General features: G+C 40.3%; 1 protein-coding gene across 1 annotated transcript in view; it reads left to right on the top strand.

The window, feature by feature from the left end:
* Nucleotides 1-405: 405 nt before the first annotated feature.
* Nucleotides 406-22,265, top strand: part of ALK (ALK receptor tyrosine kinase) — a 730,695-nt gene continuing 708,835 nt past the window's right edge. Inside the window, exon 1 of the mRNA XM_068564150.1 lies at nucleotides 406-1,078. Coding sequence (XP_068420251.1) covers nucleotides 406-1,078 — 673 coding nt within the window. The remainder of the gene's footprint in view (nucleotides 1,079-22,265) is intronic.

Genomic DNA, 22,265 nt, shown 5'->3' with positions numbered 1-22,265 from the left:
TCAGGCCGCGGGGGGCAGGAGAGGACGGTACCCAATTGCCATCTCCCTTCAACCATAGTAGTCTCTCTCGTTCCAGAGCGCGGGGAGCCACGGACGGGGGCGCGGCATTCCGCGCGGCGCGCGAGAGGCACAGGGTCTCAGCTGCCGAGCCCTTCGCGCTTCAGGGTCTCTTGACACGCCCCTGAGCCTCCAGCAGCGTTTTGTTGAGATTCCGGCTCGCCTCCTTGCAGTTGGAGGAAAGGGAATCGAGTGCACGCACAATCCTCCTGAGATCAGGTGGAAGGAGCCCTTCAGGACCAACGACTGTTCGGAGCCCCTTCCCATTTGGGGGGGTAGGGGGAGCGGAGGGCGAGGCTGGATCCCGGAGACTCGGGAGACTAGTATAAACAACCCCCCTTTGGCGGGATGGGAGCCATAGGGTTTCTGTGGCTGCTGCTGCTGCTTTCACCAGCAGCCTCAAGCTCCGGGACCGGGACCGGGACCGAGACCGGCCAGCTGGTGGGCTCACCAGCCATGGGGCCGGCGCTGCAGCCCCGGGAGCCGCTCAGCTACTCGCGTCTGCAGAGGAAGAGCCTGGCGGTGGACTTTGTGGTACCCTCTCTCTTTCGCGTCTATGCTCGGGACCTGCTGCTGCCGCCGCCGTCCCCTTCGGAGCCGAGGGCTGGCCGGCTGGAGGCGCGCGGCTCGCTGGCTCTTGACTGCGCCCCACTGCTTAGGCTGGTGGGGCCACCACCCGGCGCCAGCTCTCCCGCCCCGGCCCGGGCACGGACGCTGTCCAGGGTGCTGAAGGGAGGCTCGGTTCGCAAGCTCCGGCGCGCCAAGCAGCTGGTGCTGGAGCTGGGAGAGGAGGCGATCCTTGAGGGCTGTGTAGGGCCCCCAGAGGAGGCGACTGCGGGGCTGCTCCAGTTCAACCTCACTGAGCTGTTCAGCTGGTGGATTCGCCAGGGCGAAGGACGGCTGAGGATCCGCCTGATGCCCGAGAAGAAGGCGTCGGAAGTGGGCAGAGAGGGAAGGCTGTCCTCTGCGATCCGCACCTCACAGCCCCGCCTTCTCTTCCAGATCTTCGCGACCGGGACTGGTGAGCAGCTCCCGCCCGAACGTTTCGGGATTTGGTTTCTTACAGGCATCAATTTGCAACCACTATCAACTAACCCTCGTTTCCAAAACCTCAGCCCGCGGTTCTTAGCTTTCTTTTCTCCTTCCACAAACCTTCTTCCCCAGTTAGACTGTATTTTCTTATTTTCTCCCTGAACGCAGTCACTCCCCAAGGGACTCTCCTTTCCTCCCCAGCAACCAAGTTGGGAAAAAAGTTTCCTGTTCTTGGAAGAATGACTCTTTCTACTGACTTTACACAGGGTCTCAGCCAAGATTGGATGCCCTTCTGGGGCTCCTGGGACAGTTGAAATCCCTCTAGTCTGTGTTCTGAGAGCTTGGTTCTAGATCTCAAAACTGTTGCCCTTCTTCTTTTCGCTTTGTTCCTTTTCCTGGCCTCCACAGATTTTGGAAATGTGATACACTTTCTCAGGGAATATAGAACTCCTTTTCATATTACTGAATCCCACCCAGCTATCCCATCCAAAAGTTGGCTTACCTAGAAATTGCCTCTTCTTCATTAATTCATTCTGCTCTGCACCTAACCCCAGGCTGCTATCCACTCACAGACTCTTGTTCTTCCTCTCAGATGTGTTGGGAGAGCCCCAGAGGAACTAAGGGACAGGGGACAGGAGGGAGCTGTGGAGAGAGGGAGCAAAGTTGCCAAGTTTGTTTCCTTTGGGGAGTCACTCTGAAGCCAGGAAGAGACAATAGTTGATTTCCCTTTCTTTCCCTGTCCCCAGTTCCTTCTCTCCAATTCTTAGCTTGAATATCTGCAGGAACAGATCTGGATGACAGTCTCTGGCAGGCCTGTTTCACTGCAGATCTCTCTGCTGGAGACTCCTGAAATGGGGTTTCTGTTTCATTTACTCTCATTTTCTTCCCATATTCACTGAGTTGGGGGTGTGTATTCAGGCACTTACTTCTAACTCTTCCCATAATATCCTTTGACTGGGAAAACCAGGTGGCTTTGAATGGATGTTTCTCTTGTAAGACCACTGGGGAAAGGCTTGTCAATAAAATACACAATGTAAATGAATGAGAAAGCACGGAAAAGAAAGCATGCCTTTTAAAAGCCTACACTAATTTCATTGGGCAAAACCCAGCATCTTTTCTATCATTCTTGTTGTCAGAAATAAATGAAATTCTTATGCTCCACTGGTTACTAATGTCTTGTATTCATTGGATGGAAAGCATTGAAAAAAAGCCCATTGTAGAGCTACAAGTATCTCCCATGCTTGTCCCAACACACACACATGCTCCCACATATACCCAATAGTCTAATGCAGCAGGGATATTCAGAAGCTGAGGTTTCTCAGTCATTGCAGAGAAAACATACTGGTATGTGGTCCCCATGGAAAACAGAGTCTGGATGCATATTTCAGCGTTAGCATTAGTGGTATTGGCACCTAAAATGACCCCTTTGTGTCCAGTGTTGGAATTTACACTAGCTCATGGTAAGAGACAGGGTCTGATGAATTTGACAGTGCCTTCTGTGAACTGAGATAGGAGGCCAATACTGTTGTCTCACTACAGATACTTTTATTTTTTTGGAACTAATTTATTTATTTATATATTTTTTTAACATCTTTATTGGAGTATAATTGCTTTACAATGGTGTGTTAGTTTCTGCTTTATAACAAAGTGAATCAGCTATACATATACACATATCCCCATATCTCCTCCCTCTTGCGTCTCCCTCCCACTCTCCCTATCCCACCCCTCTAGGTGTTCACAAAGCACTGAGCTGATCTCCCTGTGCTATGCAGCTGCTTCCCACTAGCTATCTGTTTTACATGTGGTAGTGTATATATGTCCATGCCACTCTCTCACTTCGTTCCAGCTTACCCTTCCCCCTCCCCATGTCCTCAGGTCCATTCTCTACATCTGCATCTTTATTCCTGTCCTGCCCCTAGGTTCTTCAGAACTATATATATATATATATATATATATTTTTTTTTTTTTTTTAGATTCCATCTATATGTGTTAGTGTACGGTATTTGTTTTTCTCTTTTTGACTTACTTCACTCTGTATGACAGTCTCTAGGTCCATCCACCTCACTACAAGTAACTCAATTTCATTTCTTTTTATGGCTGAGTAATATTCCATTGTATATACGTGTCATATCTTCTTTACCATTCATCTGTCGATGGACACTTAGGTTGCTTGCATGTCCTGGCTATTGTAAATAGAGCTACAATGAACATTGTGGTACATGACTCTTTTTGAATTATGGTTTTCTCAGGGTATATGCCCAGTAGTGGGATTGCTGGGTCATATGGTAGTTCTATTTTTAGTTTTTTAAGGAACCTCCATACACTACAGATACTTTTGTAAAGAACAGCTGTGCTTTAATGTTGTCTTGGCTTCTGTGGTTTATACATACTACATTCTCTTTTAGTGCCTAATGTTTTTGTAATGTATATAAAAATTATTTCTCTGGGAATGCAGATTTTCTTCCACTTTCATGTCTCTGAGCATCTCTGGAAACTTCCCTTCACTTCTTGTTAAATGACCATAGGCCCTAGCAGTCTGGATGTTGATAGGCAAAAGGGGCCCTTTCTACAGCCCTGAACTTACCTATTATAAACAAGCAGGTTGCTGGAAGTTATCAGTGTTGCCTGTGAAGAGTCACACGCTTAATGCTTTTGAAGAATATACTCCAGTCAAGCGTTAGATAGGGAGTTGAAGCTGCCGAGTGAGGGAGTTTCATGTAGAGATTAGTGTGCTCCAGGAGCTGCTCTGCTACTGGCAGTAGGGAAGCACAATGAACATCCCAAGTCCTCCGTCAGCAACACAGTCCGTTTGGCAGCTGGACCAAGCCCTTATGCATCATTCGATGCATCTAGCAATGCTGGTTTTAGAAAGAGCCAGGATTCTGCTATTACAAGGCTAGAAATTTTGGCCAAGCATTTTTCGTCAGGCTTGGGATCAAATGATTATTGATGGGATCAAATAAGACACTAAGTGTAACTGGATGAGCTCCCCATGACCTCCAGAGAGACAGACAGCTTACTGAAAAGCACTTCAGGCCTTGTGGTGACCACACTTGGAACAGGCTGGACTCTCCTGCTCTGAGACATATGCTGTCTGCAGTTAGGCAGCCGGCCATGCAGGACTAGAGGCCTAGCTTCTCGCTTTACCACTGCCTCCCCAACCTCATTTAGATATGATCTCCACTTCAGACTCCCTGTGGAGGGAGTGGACACACCCTTCCATATCATGTTTCATGTTTGGGGCAGCATATACTATTGTGGTTTCATTCATTTTCTTGTATGAAAATTGAAGCTTAGGTTCTCACACTTGGATTGATTTTGCTATTTATCATGTTTGAGGAAATGGGTTTATTCTTTTTATGTAGGCTCTGATTTATAGAAAAGGCATTTACCTGTTCTGTGACATAGGATCTTCAATTAAGCAAGGGAAAATAGGCACAACTCAGTAAATTTCTCCCTGCTTCTGCCCAAGTAACTAGTGGTCTGGTCTAGAGGGGCGTGATCTAGCTGATAGGACTATCTGTGGGGAGGGAAGAGGAGAGGATGGGTCTTCTTCCACCCCTTGTGTTGAGGGGCCTGGGGCAGTCCATTTGTCTCAGACTAAAGACAGGGTACCAAACCTGAGCAGGACCATGGCTAGGAATGTGGTAAAAAATGGAAAGCACCTAGTCAGGACAAAGCAATACCTTCATATCATTTGCAGTTTGGGCTATCTGACAGAACAAAAGAATGTCTAAGAGGCCTTATAATGCATGACATACTAATGTCTTTTCTTTTTGGGTTGTTTTGAATTCATAAATGGGATCGACGTTTCGAAGTCTGAAGTAGTTCCCCAGAGCACCCATTCATGGAAAAGAGGTAGAGAGACAGCTGCTGGGACTGTACAAATGGTGTGCACTATCTTGGGACAGCCCAAACCTCAAAAAAGTTGTCTGCCTGGAGGCTACCACATTGCCCATAGCTCCACTTTGTAACCTGTTTTGTAGATGTTTTGACATCTTGCTTCTGCCATCCTCCATGAAGAGGCCTAGAGGATAATGACCTGTGGGGTAAGAGGGCCTGTTTCCCTGTTAATACCCTCCTTCCCACTCCAAGAAAGGGGATATATGATTTGGGACTTTATATGTACCATGGAGAGGCCTAAGCAATTTAGAGTAGGTGTATGCAATGCAACACCCCTTGACCCTTGACCTCACATAACTGTCAGGCCCTTCCCATTTCATTTCTGGAAAGGGCAAAGAGATAGAAGGAAGATAGAGAGGAAACTGGAGCTCCCAGAGGGATATCAGTTATTGGAGGTGAATTGGGAGGGTTGGAACTAGTCCAGAGAAGAGCAGAGAGCTAATTTAAGAGTGGAAGGGACTGATTTATGATGAAAGATGAAAAGAATTAAATATATATGGCTGGGCTAAGTGGCGATGAAGGGAAAGCCATGGTAACAATCTACAAATCTCTGAGGAGGGAAAGTGGCAGTGAAGAAGAAGAGTTATTTAGTGTGGCCCACAGAAGTAATAGGATGAGATTCTCAGAAGGAAACTTCAGGTTGGATATCAGGGAAACCTTATTTTCTGAAATTGATATTCCTCTGACTATGGAATGGAATTCCAAGAGAGCAAAAGGGTAAGGTGAGATGTGTGTCAGACAAGCCACAGCATTCATAATTAATCAGTTCTATATTTTCAAATGTTGAGAAGCCGCAACAGGCAGGAGAGCCAGGATGGGGACCAGTGGCAGGAATCAGGATATTCTGGGTTACAACTCTTGAGATTCTCTGGGTATTGATGTTTCCAGGGGGAAAAGAAAATAACTGCATATGTAACTCTGAAGTTTGTGGGAAGTGCTTATAAGAAGATCGTTAGTATCTTGGAAAAAATATTTTGAAATTACTGAGTTTATTTTTCTCTGTCCCTAGATTAAACAGAGTGTTTCTCTGGGGTTTTTGTATATTCAATAGGGGGAGGCACACTCACCTAGGACTATGCATCTAAGATGCATTTATAGGTGTGTGTGGCATCAAGTCCTTGGGCAAGACAAAAGGTACCCGGGTCTTGAGAAGATGAGATCAGTTCTAGGTTTGGTGAACTCCTACCGGCTACTGAAAACCCTTTGAAATGCTGAGAATACATACAGCTGTTTGAAAGATGGGATTCTTCTAAATCCAGTTGACTCTTTCACAGATTTACAAAAGAGAAATAAGATTCATAAGGGTTTTGTGTGTGGGATGTTGGAGGAGAGTGTTATCGTTAATATAAATGAGTGCTTTTATAAGGCAGTTTGTCTGCTGAAGGTGAAGAGGGATGGGCCTGCGGGTAGGAGAAGAGAAGGAGAGTTGTGTGAGCAAAAGTTGCAGCCTGCTGCCACTCTTTGCATTACTGCCTGACAACTTCACTTCATAGAAATTTGCCCAGCCTGATTTATAAAGGACATTTTGCTTTTTTAAATAGCCATTCTTGATGTCCTGTTATAGGTGTATGGAACTTTATAATTTATAAATCACTTTAATATTTATTATTGTTACCAATCCTATAGTAGGAAGAGCAAATATTTGCTTTATTTTATAAATGGAGTAACTGGAATCCAGAAGTTTGATAACACTTTTTCAAGGACATTCAGATAGAAAGTTTTAGAACTGGAAACTTTCATTTATGTGTTGAGAGGTTATGAGTTGCTAGAGGGTGTGGTAGGTACTGACTAGGACCACAGATCCTGCCTTCAAATCAGAGCTCTTTCCCCTACAGGAATCATCTCAAGGTTCATATTATAAACAACCAAAACATATAAATAGAGGAAAAGCTTTACATTATCTTTGTCAGAAGGCCATACAATAAATATTTGGTGGGCAATAGCCATGACTTGGAAATTTATCTTAAAATTGTTTTTTTTTTTTGAAAGTTGTTTTGTTTGTTTGTTTTTTAATTGAGGAGGTGAATTTTTAAAAATATTTGTTTATTTATTTATTTGGCTGTGCTGGGTCTTCACTGTGGCACACGGGATCTAGTTCCCCGACCAGGGATCAAACCTGGGCCCCCTGCACTGGGAATGCAGAATCTTAACCACTGGACCACCAGGAAAGTACCACATTTCTTAAAATCTTTAAGGCCCAGTTTCATCTTTGAAAAATGGGTATAGTAATAGTTCCTATCTCAAGATGTCATCATGAATATTAAATTAGATGATGCATGTAAATCCTTAACCCAATGCCTGACACATCATAAACTGCTCCATCAATATGAACAATTATAATTTTTCCTAGAAGCAGCAATACCCCAGCATCTGGTTGTGTAGGTTGTGCGCTCTACAATTCCAAGGGTTCTATATACATTTTAGCCTATTTGAATGGTGCCATCTGGAGTTGTGCAGTCCTCATGTGTGGCAATATGTGGCAACCCTGGCAGAAACTGTGATACTGTGCGTTGCCCATGCAACTAACTTCTAACTCCTAAGAGATGAGAGGTGAGATCCAGTGGAAATGGGGAGTGGCCAGGGTGGTAGTTTCTATTGTCCAATCATGGAAGGCCTGATTTTCCCAGAAATATACATGAGAAGGGGAGTTGAGGTGTGGTATTTACTTTATTCCTATCAACTATTATCCTCTTATAGGTCTTTTGACCTTGGATTCAGTCCAGAGATTCAAGTGGCATATTTACAATCCAATTCTTTGTTCTTCTGTAGAAATAAACCAAGCCTTAACTTTGTGAAAGTATGAAAACTAATGCCAAGGAAGAAAAAGAGGAATTACAGAACAGTGGTTTTTAGATGGTGGATCTTCCCTGAGAGTGATCTGTGCAGTCCAGGCCCCACCATGTCCACAGACATGCTGGACCACTGGCCTCTGATTACTCCTTTATTGTAATTAGCTGGAGCTGTGCCCTTCCTGTACATTTCTAGCCTCACTCTTCATTGTCAGATGGAGAGATGGAAAGTCCTAAATGGTTAATGGACATGAGCCCATGAAAAGCAATTAAATCTTTGAAATTCCATGGAGACACATAGCCCAGGGACTTGAATGGGAGGCTGACTTAGGAAAGTACCTCAACCTAAAATAAGCTGTTAAGCATCTACACTGGATTTTATAGGTGGTGGGTTTTTTTGTGAGCCAGAGATGAGCCATTGCCTCCAAAAGACGCACATGGACATCATCTCTGCTTGGGAGTAGAAGAAGATGGGTGTTGGTGAGGATGGTTATAGGTCCAGGGGTCATGTGGGAGAGCTGCAAATAGAACTAGCAAGGAGCCCTGTGGATGCCTTCTTCCTTAGAGCCATTGCCTTGCCCTCCGATCTAGGTTGTGGCCAGTGTTTCTTAACCTAGTGATGACCTGGGCTCTTTCACACAGTAAAGGTGTGAGATAGGAGCAGTTAAAAGTGAGTGCTGGCCAGTGGTGAGGTAGTAGAGGGGGGGAGGTAACCCAGTGCCTTTTTGGGTGAGCCACATTTCTCAGAACAACTTTTTTTTTCTTCAGTAAATCTTGTGATGAATTTTCCAGCTGGACTGTTCTGAGCTCGGGTCCTTTCCCAGGGAAATTCTGTCAGATTCATTTAGTGATATATAACCTAGGCGTTCCAGAAAGTGGGGCCCCAGAACAGGGCAGGAGGAGAGCTCCCTTGGGGCAGATTCACCTAACCAAATGGTTAATTAAGGGTCTTTTTCCTTGAATCGTCCCTTTCTGGCTAAGTAACAACAGGTGCATGAAGAGGTAGGCAGTCAGAATTCCCTGGAGTAAGGAAAATGCTAAAGGGTAGGTATGAAAAAAAAGTATGAAAGTAAAAAAAGGAAATCTAAGCAAGCTTAAAGGAAATCAGGCAACTAGCCAAAAGAAATCAGAAGGAAAATCTAAACCATTGGCTATATTTTTCTTTTTCTCTTATTTATGTTTTATTCAGTTTTCCCTGGAATATAGGTTCATGAGGGTGGGCATGGGCAGAATTCCTCTATGGATCCTTTTTACATTCTCAGCCCAGATAATTAAAATAAGTATTCTTCAGTGAACAGAACACTTGATTAGGAGCTAGGAGGCCTAGATTCTATTACGATATTTTCCTTTATTGGATTTGAAATAGTATGCAACTCCCTTAAACTCCTTGAGCCTCTGGGTGTTTGTTCCTAAAGGAGATAATACACATCTTGTCTTGACTAACTCATGGATTCGCTACGAGAATTGTATGAGATAACCTATGTGGAAGGCTTCAGTCTGGATTATTCAGAAATAAATATATAGGGCAGTAGAAAAAATTAATATACAAGATCATGAGAGGTACTGAGATTCTGCTTTATCCATCCATGGTTTCAGCCAACCCTTGGCGTTAGGAGCAGCTGTACAAGGTCCCAGAGTTTGAGGCAGGCCTTAAGTTTCAGTTAACAGCCCAGAAGAACTGAGAAGGGGTTGTGTAGCCCTTCCCCAAGGTTCCTAAAGTGAGGTTCTTTCATTGAAATCAGTTTGCTCAATTCCAGAATTTTCTGGAAATGGATCTCTGGTAGTGGGACATAGGAACCTGTATTTTAGCATCAGAAAATGATTTGTTTTTTAATTAAGGGACAACAAATACAATAAAGTGGATTGAGTGCATTGATCTTGTGTACAGCTTGATGGTAATTCACATATACAGCATCCATATAATCACCATCCAGATGAAGATGCAGAACATTTCTAGCATCCCCAGAAAGCTTGCTCCTGCCCTTTTGCAGTCTGTATCCACCCCCTAACTAAGGTAACCATCCTTATCATCCATTAGTTTTGTCTATTTTTGAATTTCATGTAGTTGGAATCATATCATAAGTACTATTTTGTGTCTGGCTTTTTTTACTCAACGTGATTTCTGTGGGGTTCATCAATGTCGTTGTGTGTGCCAGCATTCTTTCTTTCTTTTTCTTAAATTGCTGCGTTGTATTCCTTTATATGAACATAACACCATTTATTTATATATTTTCCTATCAAGGAATTGGACTTGTGCAAAATCAAAAGTAAAAGGTCCTATTCTAAATAATGGGTAAAATAATAAGTCAAAGATTTGGGGTTGAAGCCCAAGGCTACTTATTTTCTTCTTTGACCTTCAGTTTTTCTTATTTGTAAAGTGAGAAAAATAATACCCACCTCCCAGGGTTACTGTGAGAATTAAATAGCATAAGGCATGTAGTAAGCCCTGACACACAGTTGGTATTCAACAAGTGTTAATTTTTTCCCCAGTTCTTGATTATATTTCTTCCATTGGTGGCCAGAATGGATTCTTCAAAAGCTTCCTAAAGCAGGGAAGGGGGGGCCTTGTTACAAATGAGGTCATTAACTCACAGAGGGAAAAGTAACAACCAAAGACCATGTAAGTTACATGTAATAACTCTTAATTTTATTTTAAATAAGTAAAACATTTTAAATAAAACAAATATTTCTACCACTCAGTCAAAATTAACAAATGAAATATTCAATAAATAAATCAAAAATTTCAAAACTCTTTGGTCTTATATTCAGGTCAAAGAAGAGAAAAAAATGTAGAGGGGACAGAAAAAGGTAGGCAGAAACACAACAATATTTATATGCAGAGAGAGAGAAAAATCAGAATGACAGAGATATAAGTGGAGAAACTGAGGAATGTATAAGAAGAGGTAACCCAGGAAAATAGAAGGCAGGAATTATCTTCTGGACACTGCAATGCATAGATATAGAAAAAGAGACCAAAAGAGTGACAGAAAGAGAAAGGGGAGATGGGGAGGGAAGGAGGAGGGAAGGAACACTTGATTATTTTTGGTCTGGAAGGATTATTTTTGCCCTGGTGTCTGAACTTACGACCAACATTATATAATGGTCATTTTCAATTTTATTGAAGTATAATTCACATATAATAAAATGCACCTATTTTAAGTGTTTGATTTGTTTGATAAATGTATACATCTGTGTAATCACCGTCTTAACTATTACAGTATATAGAACATTTCTGTCAACCCCTAAAAGGTCTTTCTTGACCTTTTGCAGTGAACCCCCTGTACGTCCTGCCCTAGGCAATGTCTGATTTTATTTCTATCGCAATATATTAGTTTTGTCTATTCTGGAGGTTCATATAAATGGAGTCATACAGTATATTCTGTTTTGTGTCTGGCTTCTTTCACTTAGAATTCCAATGCTTTTAAGATTTTTTTGTGTAGTTGTATGTATTAGTAGTTTGTTTCTTTTTATTGCTGAATAGTATCTCATTGTATGAACATACAAGTTGATCCTTGAACAACACGGGTTTGAAGTGCGAGGGTCCACTTATATGTGGATTTTTTTCAACAGTAAATACTACACAGTCTGCAGTGGTTTGAATCCACTGATGTGGAACGACAGATATGGAGGAACTGAACCCTGTATTGGGAGGGCCGAATATAAGTTATATGCAGATTTTCAACTGTACGGAGAGGGTAGGTGCCCCTAACTTCTGCATTGTTTAAGCGTCAACTGTATTACAATTTATCCATTCATCTGTTGATGGACCATTAAATTGTTTCAAGTTTGGCACTCTCATGACTAAAGCTGTTATGAACATTTTGTGTATAATTCATTTTGTGGACATATGTTGTCAATTCTCTTAAATCAATTATGGAATTGTTGGATTGTATGGTAAATGCATGTTTAACATTATTAGAAATTGCAAAACTATTTTTCCAAGGTAGCTGTACCATATTATACTCTCATCAGTGATGTATGAGAGTTCTACTTGCTCCATCCACATCCTTGAAAATACTTGGTATTGTCAATGTGTGGTGGCATTTCATTGTGGTTTTAATTTGTATTTCTATGTATTGGTTATCCAACATTGCATAGGAAATCACCCCTAAAGTTAGTGGCTGAAAATAATAATAAATGATTTATTATCTTTTATAGTTCCTGTGAGTTAGGAATTTGGGAACAGCCTGACTTGGTGCTTTTTGCGTGGAGTCTCTCATTGTGGTCAGATTGCGGGCAGATATCAGCCAAAACTGCAGTCATCTTAAAGCTTGACTGTGGCTGCAGGATCTACTTACAAGGTGCTTTGATCACATGGCTGGCCATCTGATGCTGGCTACTGATGGGGTCTCAGTTCTTCACCAGGTGGTCCTCTCCACAGGACTGTTGGAACATCCTTGTGACCTGGTGTCTGGCTTCCCTCAGACTGAGCATCTATTGAGGTGATCATATGGTTTTTCTACTTCTACTTTATTTTTTTGATAAATATGATGAACTACAGTATTTAATGTTCAAATGTTGAATTAGCTTTAAATTCCCTGGATAAACCCCACACGGGCATGACTTATTCTCCTTTTTACATATTGTTGGATCAGCTCACTAATACCTTGTTGAGGATTTCTGCATGTTCAGGAAGATTACTGGTCTATAGATTTCTTTTCGTGTCTTTGACAAGCTTTAGGGTCTAGGTAATGCTGGGATCATAAAATGAGTTGGGAAGTGCTCCCTCTTCTTTTTCCTGGAAGAGAATTGTAGTTTTTTCTTTCTTCAATTATTTTTAGTAGAATTTGTTACTGAAGCCATCTTGGCCTGGTGTAGTCTTTGCTGGAGGGTTTTTAATTACTAAGTAGATTTATTTAATAATTATAGGATTATTCAGATTATCTGTTTATTTTTGAGTGAATTTTAGCAGTTTGTTTGTATCCTTAAAGAAATTGGTTCATTTCATCTAATTTGTTGAATTAATGCAAGTTAGGTTGTTCATAATATTCCCTTATTTTTTTTATGTCTGTAGGGTCAGTAGTGATGTCCCTTCTTTTACTCTTGATGCTGGTAATTTGCATCATCTCTCTCTTTTCGTTGTCATCATTCTGGCTAGAGAATGACCAATTTACCAATTTTATTGAATTAAAGAAAACTTTTGTGATATTGATTTCTTCTATATTATTTTTCTTATTCAAATTTCATTGATTTCTGCTCTGGTTTTATTATCTTTCCTTCATTTTGTTTGCCTTGGGTTTAATTTGCTCTAATTGTTTCTAGTTTCTTAAGATCATTGATTTGAGATTTTTTCCCTCTATTTCAAATAAAATCATGTAATGCTAAAATTTCCCCCTAATAACTGCTTTAGCTGCATCGTACAAATTTCATTATGTTGTAATGAAATTTCATTTACATTCAATTAAAGTATTTTCTAATTTTCCATTTGGCTTTCTCTTTGACCCATGGTTATGTATAAGTATGTTTTATTTCTTAATATTTGGAGGATTTTCCAGATATCTTTCTTTCACTGATTGCTAGTTCAATTCTGATATGGTCTGAGAATATATTTGGTTTGCTTTCAATAATTTAAAATTTGTTAAGGTTTATTTTATGGCCCTTATCTTGCTGAATTTCCATGTATACTTGAAAATAACATGTTTTCTGTTATTGTTGGGTGGAATGTTCAATCAATGTCAATTAGGTCAATTTTGTTAATAGTGTTGTTCAGGTCTTTTATATCCTTGGTTTTCTGTCTGTTTGTTATATGTGTCACCAATAGAGGAGTGCTGAAGTCTCTAGGTTTTTGTTTGCCTCTTTCTCCTTTCAATTCTATCATGTTTTGCTTCTCTATTTTGAAGCTCTGTTATTTTGAAGCTCTGTTATTATGTGCCTACACATTTAGGATTGGTATGTAGTCTTCATAATTTGCCTCTTTGATTTTATGCAATATCTCTTTTTATCTCTAATGATATTCATATTTTGAAGTTTCTTTGATATTAATATAGCCATTCAGCTTTCTTTTGATTAGTGCTTACATGATATATCTGTTCTATCCTTTTACTTTTAATCTATATATTTATTTAAAGTATATTTCTTATTGAAAACATATGGTTGGATTTTATGTGTTTTTTAAAATTCAGTCTCACAATGTCTATCTTTTACTTGGTGTGTTAGACCACTTGTATTTAATGTTATATTTGATATGGTTGGATTTAGATCTACCATTTTTATTATTATTATTATCATTATTATTCTCTCTCTCTGTTTTGTGTTCTTCTCTTGTCCCTTTCCTGGCACCTTTTGAGTTACTTGAATATTTTTCAGTTTTAATTTATCTATTTTTTGGCTACATCTCTTTGTATTGTTATTTTAGTGTTTGCTCTTGGGATTTTATATATGTATAGACTTTCACAGTTTATTTTGAGTTGACAGTTTACTACTTCAAGTAATATATGGAAGGCTTACAACTATATATGTCCCTTTACCCACCCCCTTAATATTATAGTTGTCATATATGTTATATCTACATAACTTGAAATCCTGCTAGAAAATATTTATAATTTTTTCTTTCAGCAGTTATTCATATTTTAAATAACTTAAGAGGAGAAAACTGGTCCTTTATATTTACTCAGATACATACCATTTCTTTTGTTTTTCCTTCTTTCTTAAACCTCCAAATTTCCCTATTTTATCATTTTCCATCAATCTAAAGAATTCCCTTTCGAATTTTTTTTAGAACAGGCCTTCTGGTAACAAATTCTTAGTTTTTCCCTTATCTGAATGTCCTTATTCCCTCTTCATTTATGAAGAATATTTTTATTGGGCACAGAGTTCTGGGTTGACAGTTCTTTTCTTTTTGCTCTTTAAGAATGTTGTTCCTCTCTTTCATAGTTTCTGGTGAGCATTCTGTCATTAAATTGTTCTTCCCTATATGTAGCTATTTTCAAGATTTTTCCTTTGTCATTGGTTTTCAGAAGTTTTATTATGATGAATCTGTGCATGAAATTTTATTTGATTCTCTCCTCTTTGCAATTTGTTGAGATTCTTGATCTGTAAGTTTAGGTCTTCCATGATATTTGGGGAGTTTTTCAGCCATTATTCTCTCATTTTTTTTCCCCTGCACCAATACCTTTCTACTCCCCTATGGTACTCTAATTGCACAACTATTAGACCTTTTGATATTGTCTCACATGCTCTTGAGGCTCTGCTAATTTATTTTTTCAAAATTTTTTTCTTTCAGTTCTGCAGATTGGACAGTTTCTATGATCTGTCTTCAAGTTTACTGAATCTTTACTCTGTCATCTCCATTTTGTGATAATTTTTTATTTTAGATATATTTTTCAGTTTAAATTTTTCATGAAAATAATTTCTATTTACCTACTGAGAACCACCTTTCCATCTCTTTTCCAGAATGTTTATGTTTACCTCATGGAACATAGGTATAACAGCTTCTTTAAAGTCTTTGATAATTTCAGCAACTGATCATCTTGTTTTTGGCATCTGTTGATTATCTTTCTTCTTAAGAATTGGTCACTATTTTTGTTCTTCTTTACATATTGAGTAGGTTTAGGTTGCGTCCTGAAAAATTTGAACATTATGTTGTTTGGTCTGACATTTGAGTGTGGTTTAAACCTTGGTTTTGTTCTTAAAGCCTTTGTTTTGTTGCTTTGAGTCTGTCCACACAAGTGCTGCTCACAGGTGAGCTGGAACCTTGGGTCATTTTCTTTACAGAATTAACATATTTCCTTCTCCATCTCTCTCCTCTTCTAGATTTTCCTTAAACTCACAATTTTACCCACTTGTACTACTGTGGCACAACTCCCGCAACTAGGGTTGCCTTCAGGCAAAACAGAGAGATAAAGAGAAACAAAACAGGGATTCCCTCCGTACTCTTTGGCCTGAAGGGGTCCCTTTTACCCAGTCTTCTGGCCTGAAAGGTGTGTTTTTTACAGAGTTTCTGTTAGAATTTTGGCTGCTGACACCGCCAGCTAAGCTAACTCTCTTGAGGGCTTATCGTGAAATGAGAAAAAAAGAGAAGAACAAGCAAAGAAGTGGAGATCTCCCTCCATGCTCTCTGGATCACAGGGCCCTTTTCCTGGCCTTTTGGCCAGAAAGAAAGGATTTCTCCAGGTATCCTTGTGAGTTGCTTTTCCAAGTTTTGACTTTCTTCCTCAATATTCCTGGTTTTATTTACTTCTCAGAGTCCCTTGATAGTTGTTTTTGTATTTTGTCCAGAGTTTTTGGTTGTCAACTGTAGGATATTAGGATTTAGTGGGCTTACTCCATCTTGGCTGTAGTAGAAGTTCCTTGTTACTTTTTGAATCACTTTCCATCTACAATATTTTTCTTTCATCCATTAATATTTAGTGTTGTACCATTCTTCTGTATTTAAATTTGCTCAGATTCTGTTTGCTGAAAGTGTCTTTATTTTGCTTTTATTTCTGAAGATTTTCACTGGATATACTTTTAGGTTGATAGCACTTTAGTGTTGTCCTATTGTTACATGGTTTGCATTGTTTCTGATCAGAAGTCAGAGAAATTTTTATCTGTATTTCCCCTTCTGTTTCCCTCCCTACCATCCCATGGTTGCTTTAGGATTTTGTGTTTATCATGGGATTTCAGCAATTTGATTATTATGTGTATTGTGGTTTTCTTTATGTTTTTCTTGCTTGGGATTTGCTGAGCAACTCTTGGTTCTGTAGGTTTATATTTTTCATTATATTTGGAAATTTTTCAAACATTTTTTCTGCTCCCTATTCCTAAGAATCTAATTACAATTATGTTATACAATTAATGTATTCCCACATTTCATTAAGGGTCTATTAATTTTTTTTCAGCCCTCTTTCTCTCTCCACTTTTGTCTGGATAGATTTTTTTGCTTGTTTTAAAGTTCACTCCCTTTTTTAAAAAAATAAATTTATTTATTTTTGCTGCGTTGGGTCTTCATTGCTGCGCACAGGCTTTCTCTAGTTGCAGCAAGCAGACGCTACTCTTCATTGCAGTGCAGGGACTTCTCATTGTGGTGGCTTCTCTTGCTGTGGAGTACAGGCTCTAGGCACACGGGCTTCAGTAGTTGTGGCACGTGGGCTCAGTAGCTGTGGCTCACGGGCTCCAGAGCACAGGCTCAGTAGTTGTGGTGCATGGGCTTAATTGTTGCATGGCATGTGGGATATTCCCGGACCAGGGCTCAAACCTGTGTCCCCTGCATTGGCAGGTGGATTCTTAACCGCTGCACTACCAGGGAAGCCCAAAGTTCATTCCCTTTTCTTCTACAGCATCTAATCTGCTGATAAACCAGCCCATCTAATATATTTTCAGTTTCAATATTATATATTTTTTTAGCTCTAGAATATCTACTTCCATTTATGTTTCTCTCCTCATTATGTTTATGTTTTTTTAAAAGTCCTGAACATATTTATAATAGCCTCTTTAAAGTTCTTTCTGAGGCAGTCTGGTACCATGGGAAAGAGCACAGCCATTAGAATCAGACTTCCTGGGTTCAGATCTTAGCCTTAATGCCTACAAGCTGGGCTGATCCTAGGCAAGTTACTTATTAACCTTTCTGTGCTTTAGTTTCCTCAAAATGGTACAAAGAGATTATCTCTCTTGGAGGGCTATTGTGAGAATAAATGAGATAATACCTAAAGCTCTTAAAACAGTAGTGCCTTGCACATAATAAGCACTCAGTAAACATTGACTGTTATAATTTTTTAAGTTCCTTTCTGCTAATTAAATTATTTCTGTCATTTCTGTGTCTGTTTCTATTGACCAGGTTTTCTCTTGGTTAAATGTCACATTTTCCTGCTTCTTTGTATACCTAGTAATTTTTTATTGGCTGTTGCGTATTATAAATATTGCATTGTTTAGTATGTGGATTTTGTTGTCTTCATTTAAAGACTGTTAACTTTTGTTTGCCAGGCAGTTAATTTACTTGCCTATCGATTTGATACTTTCGAGGATTATTGTCAAGTTTTACTCAAGGAGTTTAGAGGAGGCTTTATTCTATGGTTAATTTAGGTGTTGTCTTAAGATTTGGCCTTTCTATGGTCTCCACTGAAAGCCTCAAGTGTTCAATGAGGTTTTCTACTCTGGTTATTAAGCACTTAAACATTTCCCAATTCTGTGTGAGCTGCAGAAGTTTTTCAGCTTGCACTTCCCTCAAAGATGTTCTTTTCCTGGTAGCTATTCTTTACCCAGCCTTGTGTAATCTCATCCTATGAATGCAACTTAATACTCAGCCAAAGACTCAAGGGGACCTCTGTGCAGTTTTATGGAGTGTTTTATCTCTCTCCATCTAGATGTTCCTTCTCTGGTTTGCTCCCTGATAATTCAAGCTGCATCAGCCTTCTCAAACTCTGCTGTCTATTACCTCAGGCCTGTGAGACCACCACGCTCTATTTGGATCTCTCCTTCCTGTATCAGGGTGTGGTAAATGCCTCCAGGCAGAAAATCAGGGCAGTGCTAAGGCCTACCGCATTTTATTTTCCCTCTCTCAAGGATTATAATCGTGTGCTACTGATTATCCAATAAAAACAGTTTCTTCGTATATTTTGTCAGCTTTTTATAATTTTACAGCTTTTTATGACAGAAGGGTTAATCCAGTGCTTGTTGAGTACTCCGTCATGGCTGGGCGTCTGTATGATGAATTTGGAGATCAGAGTCATATTGGTTTGTTTCCAGAGACACATATAGATATAGATGAGATGGCTCACCAAAGAGAAATCAGACAAAGGGATACTTTTTATGGATACCTATAAGTTTGGACTTTTGCCTGAGGAAATGCTATTTATTGGTTTGTTTTTTTACTGAGCACTTACCAAGTTGAATGAAATACAATCTCTTTCTCCCAGGAGGAGTTCACAACTAGCTTGGGAGAAAAGGCCGACAAGGCATGCTAATAAATAACTCCAGTGAAAGGTAGCACTTGAATGGTGAACAAATGATGCAGGTGGTTATAGTGGTTCAGTGGAGGCTTGGAGAGGTCAGTTCCTGCTGGGGTGATTAGGGACAGGTTCAGTCTGTACCTCCAGATCCCAAAAACCATTCCTTTACCATTCCTAAACCATTCCTTTAGTCTGATGAGCTCCACTTGTTCAGTGCATGATAGGAGGGGTGAAGTTCCTCTGAGACAGGAAATTATACCTCTGAAATTTTAGAAAGAATAAACTTATTACCTTTTGGCAAGGAGTCAAGTCAAAGGATATCTACTGAGAATGATGGTTTTCTTTTGGGATTACGATAGAAGTGAGTTAGAAAAAACGTCCAGAAGGAGGTGATTTGAGAAGTTTTGGAGTGAGTACATAATTAGACTTGAAAAAGAGAAGGGCAAAGGACCTTTCAAGTTGGGGCAATAACAGAAAATAATGCCCAGAGGAAGAACAACTGGTTAGAGAGAGAAAGAGAGAGAGACAGACTGACTCTGTGGTGTGTGTGTGTGTGTGTGTGTGTGTGTGTGTGTGTGTGTGTGTGTGTATGTAAGAAAGTAGGACTAGCCAGAACAGAGAGGTCTAAGGAGTATTGGGGGTTGAGGGGATGGGTACTGAGTCAGATACTCTGAATTAGATGTGGGACTGCCTTATTGAGTCAAGAATTTACATTTGATGCTGAAGAAATCAAAGTGTTTAGTTCTTGAGTAAGGGTGATGCATGTTGATTGCACATTGACTGAAGATTCTTTAGGAAATGTAGTTTGGTCATGGGTTTCAGGCCTGGACCACAGGGAGGGCTGGTAGTTGGATCTGAGCCCTGAGAGGCTGTCCCACTGGCTCAGGAATGAGAGACTCAGAGACACCGAGATGTGAGGGGAACAAAAAGGAAGAAGTCAAAGGTCTAAGGTTTTGGGCCGGGGACGCTGTAGACTGATAGTGTTACTGATAAAGCAGACAGTTAGAATGAGGATCTGGTCTGGGGGAGAGTGGCTAGCATGATAACAGTTGTAGTGGGCATCCATCTGAGGATCAGGTTATCTGGTATGCACATGGAGATATGGAGTGGAAGCAGGGACAAGTGAGAGGTCCAGACAGAAGATATGGATGTGGGAGCTATTTACATGGAAGGAAAGCCACACCTAAGATTTAAGAAAGTTCATAATTAGGCAGTGGAATGGAGTCAATGATGTTATCAGAAAGAACTTTCTTACAAGAAGGAAGAGAGGCCGCTGGATTGTGTGGTGTCATGGAAACTGAGGGAGACAGATGTTCCATAGATGGAGTAGAAAGGTCATTGTGTTTGACCAAGAACTTTCTGGAGAGCAGGCATAGGCACAAGGAAGTTTAGAGGCAGTGCTGAGAAATTGGAGCAAAATGTGCTTACGTAGTAGTTCAAGGAGTCTATCTGTGAAAGGAAGAAGAGAAGAGAAAGAGACTGAGATGTCAGTGATGTTAGAGGGTTCAGCAGAATGAAGAAAGGGTGTGTTAAGGATAGATGAAACTTCTTAATGTTGAAAATCAGAAGGGGAAAAGCTAAAGAGAAAGGAAGCTTCAGGTACCAGAAAGAAAGGGGATAATTGTGTAGCAAGACCACTCAATCTAGGCATTGCAGACTCTTATACAGGCCTCAGATGCCATTCCATCCAGGCTCTGTCTGCTTCTGCAGTCTCTTCTTTAATAGTGTTCCTGCCATTTCAGCTTTTAAAATATGTCTGGGAGATGGGGAATCACTATTTTATGAGGCTGCCCTGTGCTTGCTGGACAGATCTGTTGGAAAAATATTTAATACTGGCTGAATTCTACTCCTCCGTAACTTAATACTAATGGTAACAGCTACCATTGAACAGTTTTACAGATTACTGTATTTAGTCCTCACTATAACACAGTAAGGTTGATTTTATTATTATTCCCATTTTATTAGTTATTCCCAGATAACTAAGTCTCAGAGAGGTTAAGTCACTGGCCAAGGTCACATAGCTAAGGAGAGAAGGACCTGGTATTTGAATCCCAACCGGTTTAACTCTACCCCTATAATCGCTATGTCTTATTGCTCCTACTTGTGACTGTTATTCGTTCCCCAAGTAGTGTCCTTTCTCCAATACGAGGGCCCTTTAAATGTTTGAAGTCAGTTATCCTACATATGCTGGATAATTTCCTTTGTCTCCTCCTTCTTTTCTTTCTCTTCCTTTTTCTCACCTTTTTCTTTTCTTTTTTTTAAAATTGTTAATTCAACAAATAATTATTGAGCAGCTTCAGAATATCAGACACTGTGGTAGGTGATGCACAGATAGCAATGAATAAAACAGACCAAGGCTTTGCCCTCATGGGGTTTATAGACTGTGGAGGGAAGCATATTGAGTGTGCAAATTAACAAATACATATATAATAAGAAAAGATGATGAGTGCTGTGAAGGAAACAGAATTCTAGCCTCCCTTGTCAGTTTTCCTCATAAACTCTGGGTTTCAGAGTGCTCACTATGCTTCTTTCCTCCTGACGCCTTCTCCTCTTAAGGGGTGTCCTTCAAATGAGGACAACTGCTGCTGCTGTGATCTGATCATTGTGGAGCACGTTGAGGCTCTTAACTGGGAATCTTTGTGATACAGCAGCTTAGAGGTAGGAATGGGCAGAACCACAGGCAGGGGTGACTGGAGAGAGGACAGATGTGCAGAGGGCCATGCAGAGATGAAGGATGGAGAGCCCAGGAGTGGGGACAGATGGTTTCAATCCATTCCATGAAGTATGAGCAAAGGTCATGCTAAACAGATCACGAAGCCATGCATCCCCTTCCATTCCACAGATCCTGCCTTTCCCTTCATGCTCCAGCCCCTCTGTACCCACACATCTGCTTTACAAATGCAGCTGAGGAGGAAAGCACTGAAAACGCATGTGTCACAATGGGCAGCTAAGGTCAGAAATGTGCTACAGGGAAAGGTTTCTCCCCTTTCTCCCTTCCCTCTTTCCTTCCTTCCCTTCTAGTCCCCTCCCCTCACACCTCCGGTCCCTCCCTCCCTCCCTCCTTCCCTCCCTCCCTCCCTCCCTCCCTCCCTCCCTCCCTCCCTCCCTTCCTTCCTTCCTTCCTTCCTTCCTTCCTTCCTTCCTTCCTTCCTTCCTTCCTTCCTTCCTTCCTTTTCATAGTATTAGTCTTAATACCATAGTTTGGAAGACTCTGGTTGGAGAAAAATGTCAAGAAGTACAAATGCAGATTTGATACATCTGACCTTTCTTCTCTTCAGAACAATAAATGTCAAATAGCTTAAAATGACAGCCAGGATGGCTAGAGATTATTTATGTCCTTAAATATTTAGAAACATAGTTTACACTTAAGTCTAATTTACATGAAGATTCTGACCAATGAGAATCATAAACACTTTTAAGGGACCAGCATAAGCAGTGATGTTTACATTTCAGAAAACAGAAAATGTTTTGAAAAAGCATTCTGAAAAATCAGAATAGAATGCAGTGGTAAGTGATTCCTGATAAGTAATGAGAACACTTGATAATATCAAGAAAGTATTTTGTGACACAAAATTGTGTTTGGGTTTTTTATATCTGTGTGGTGTGGTTTGGTAGCATT

This window comes from Eschrichtius robustus, chromosome 15 (genome assembly GCF_028021215.1).
Source record: "Eschrichtius robustus isolate mEscRob2 chromosome 15, mEscRob2.pri, whole genome shotgun sequence".
NCBI classification, from domain to species: domain Eukaryota; kingdom Metazoa; phylum Chordata; class Mammalia; order Artiodactyla; family Eschrichtiidae; genus Eschrichtius; species Eschrichtius robustus.
This window is presented reverse-complemented; position numbering and strand designations above follow the sequence as displayed.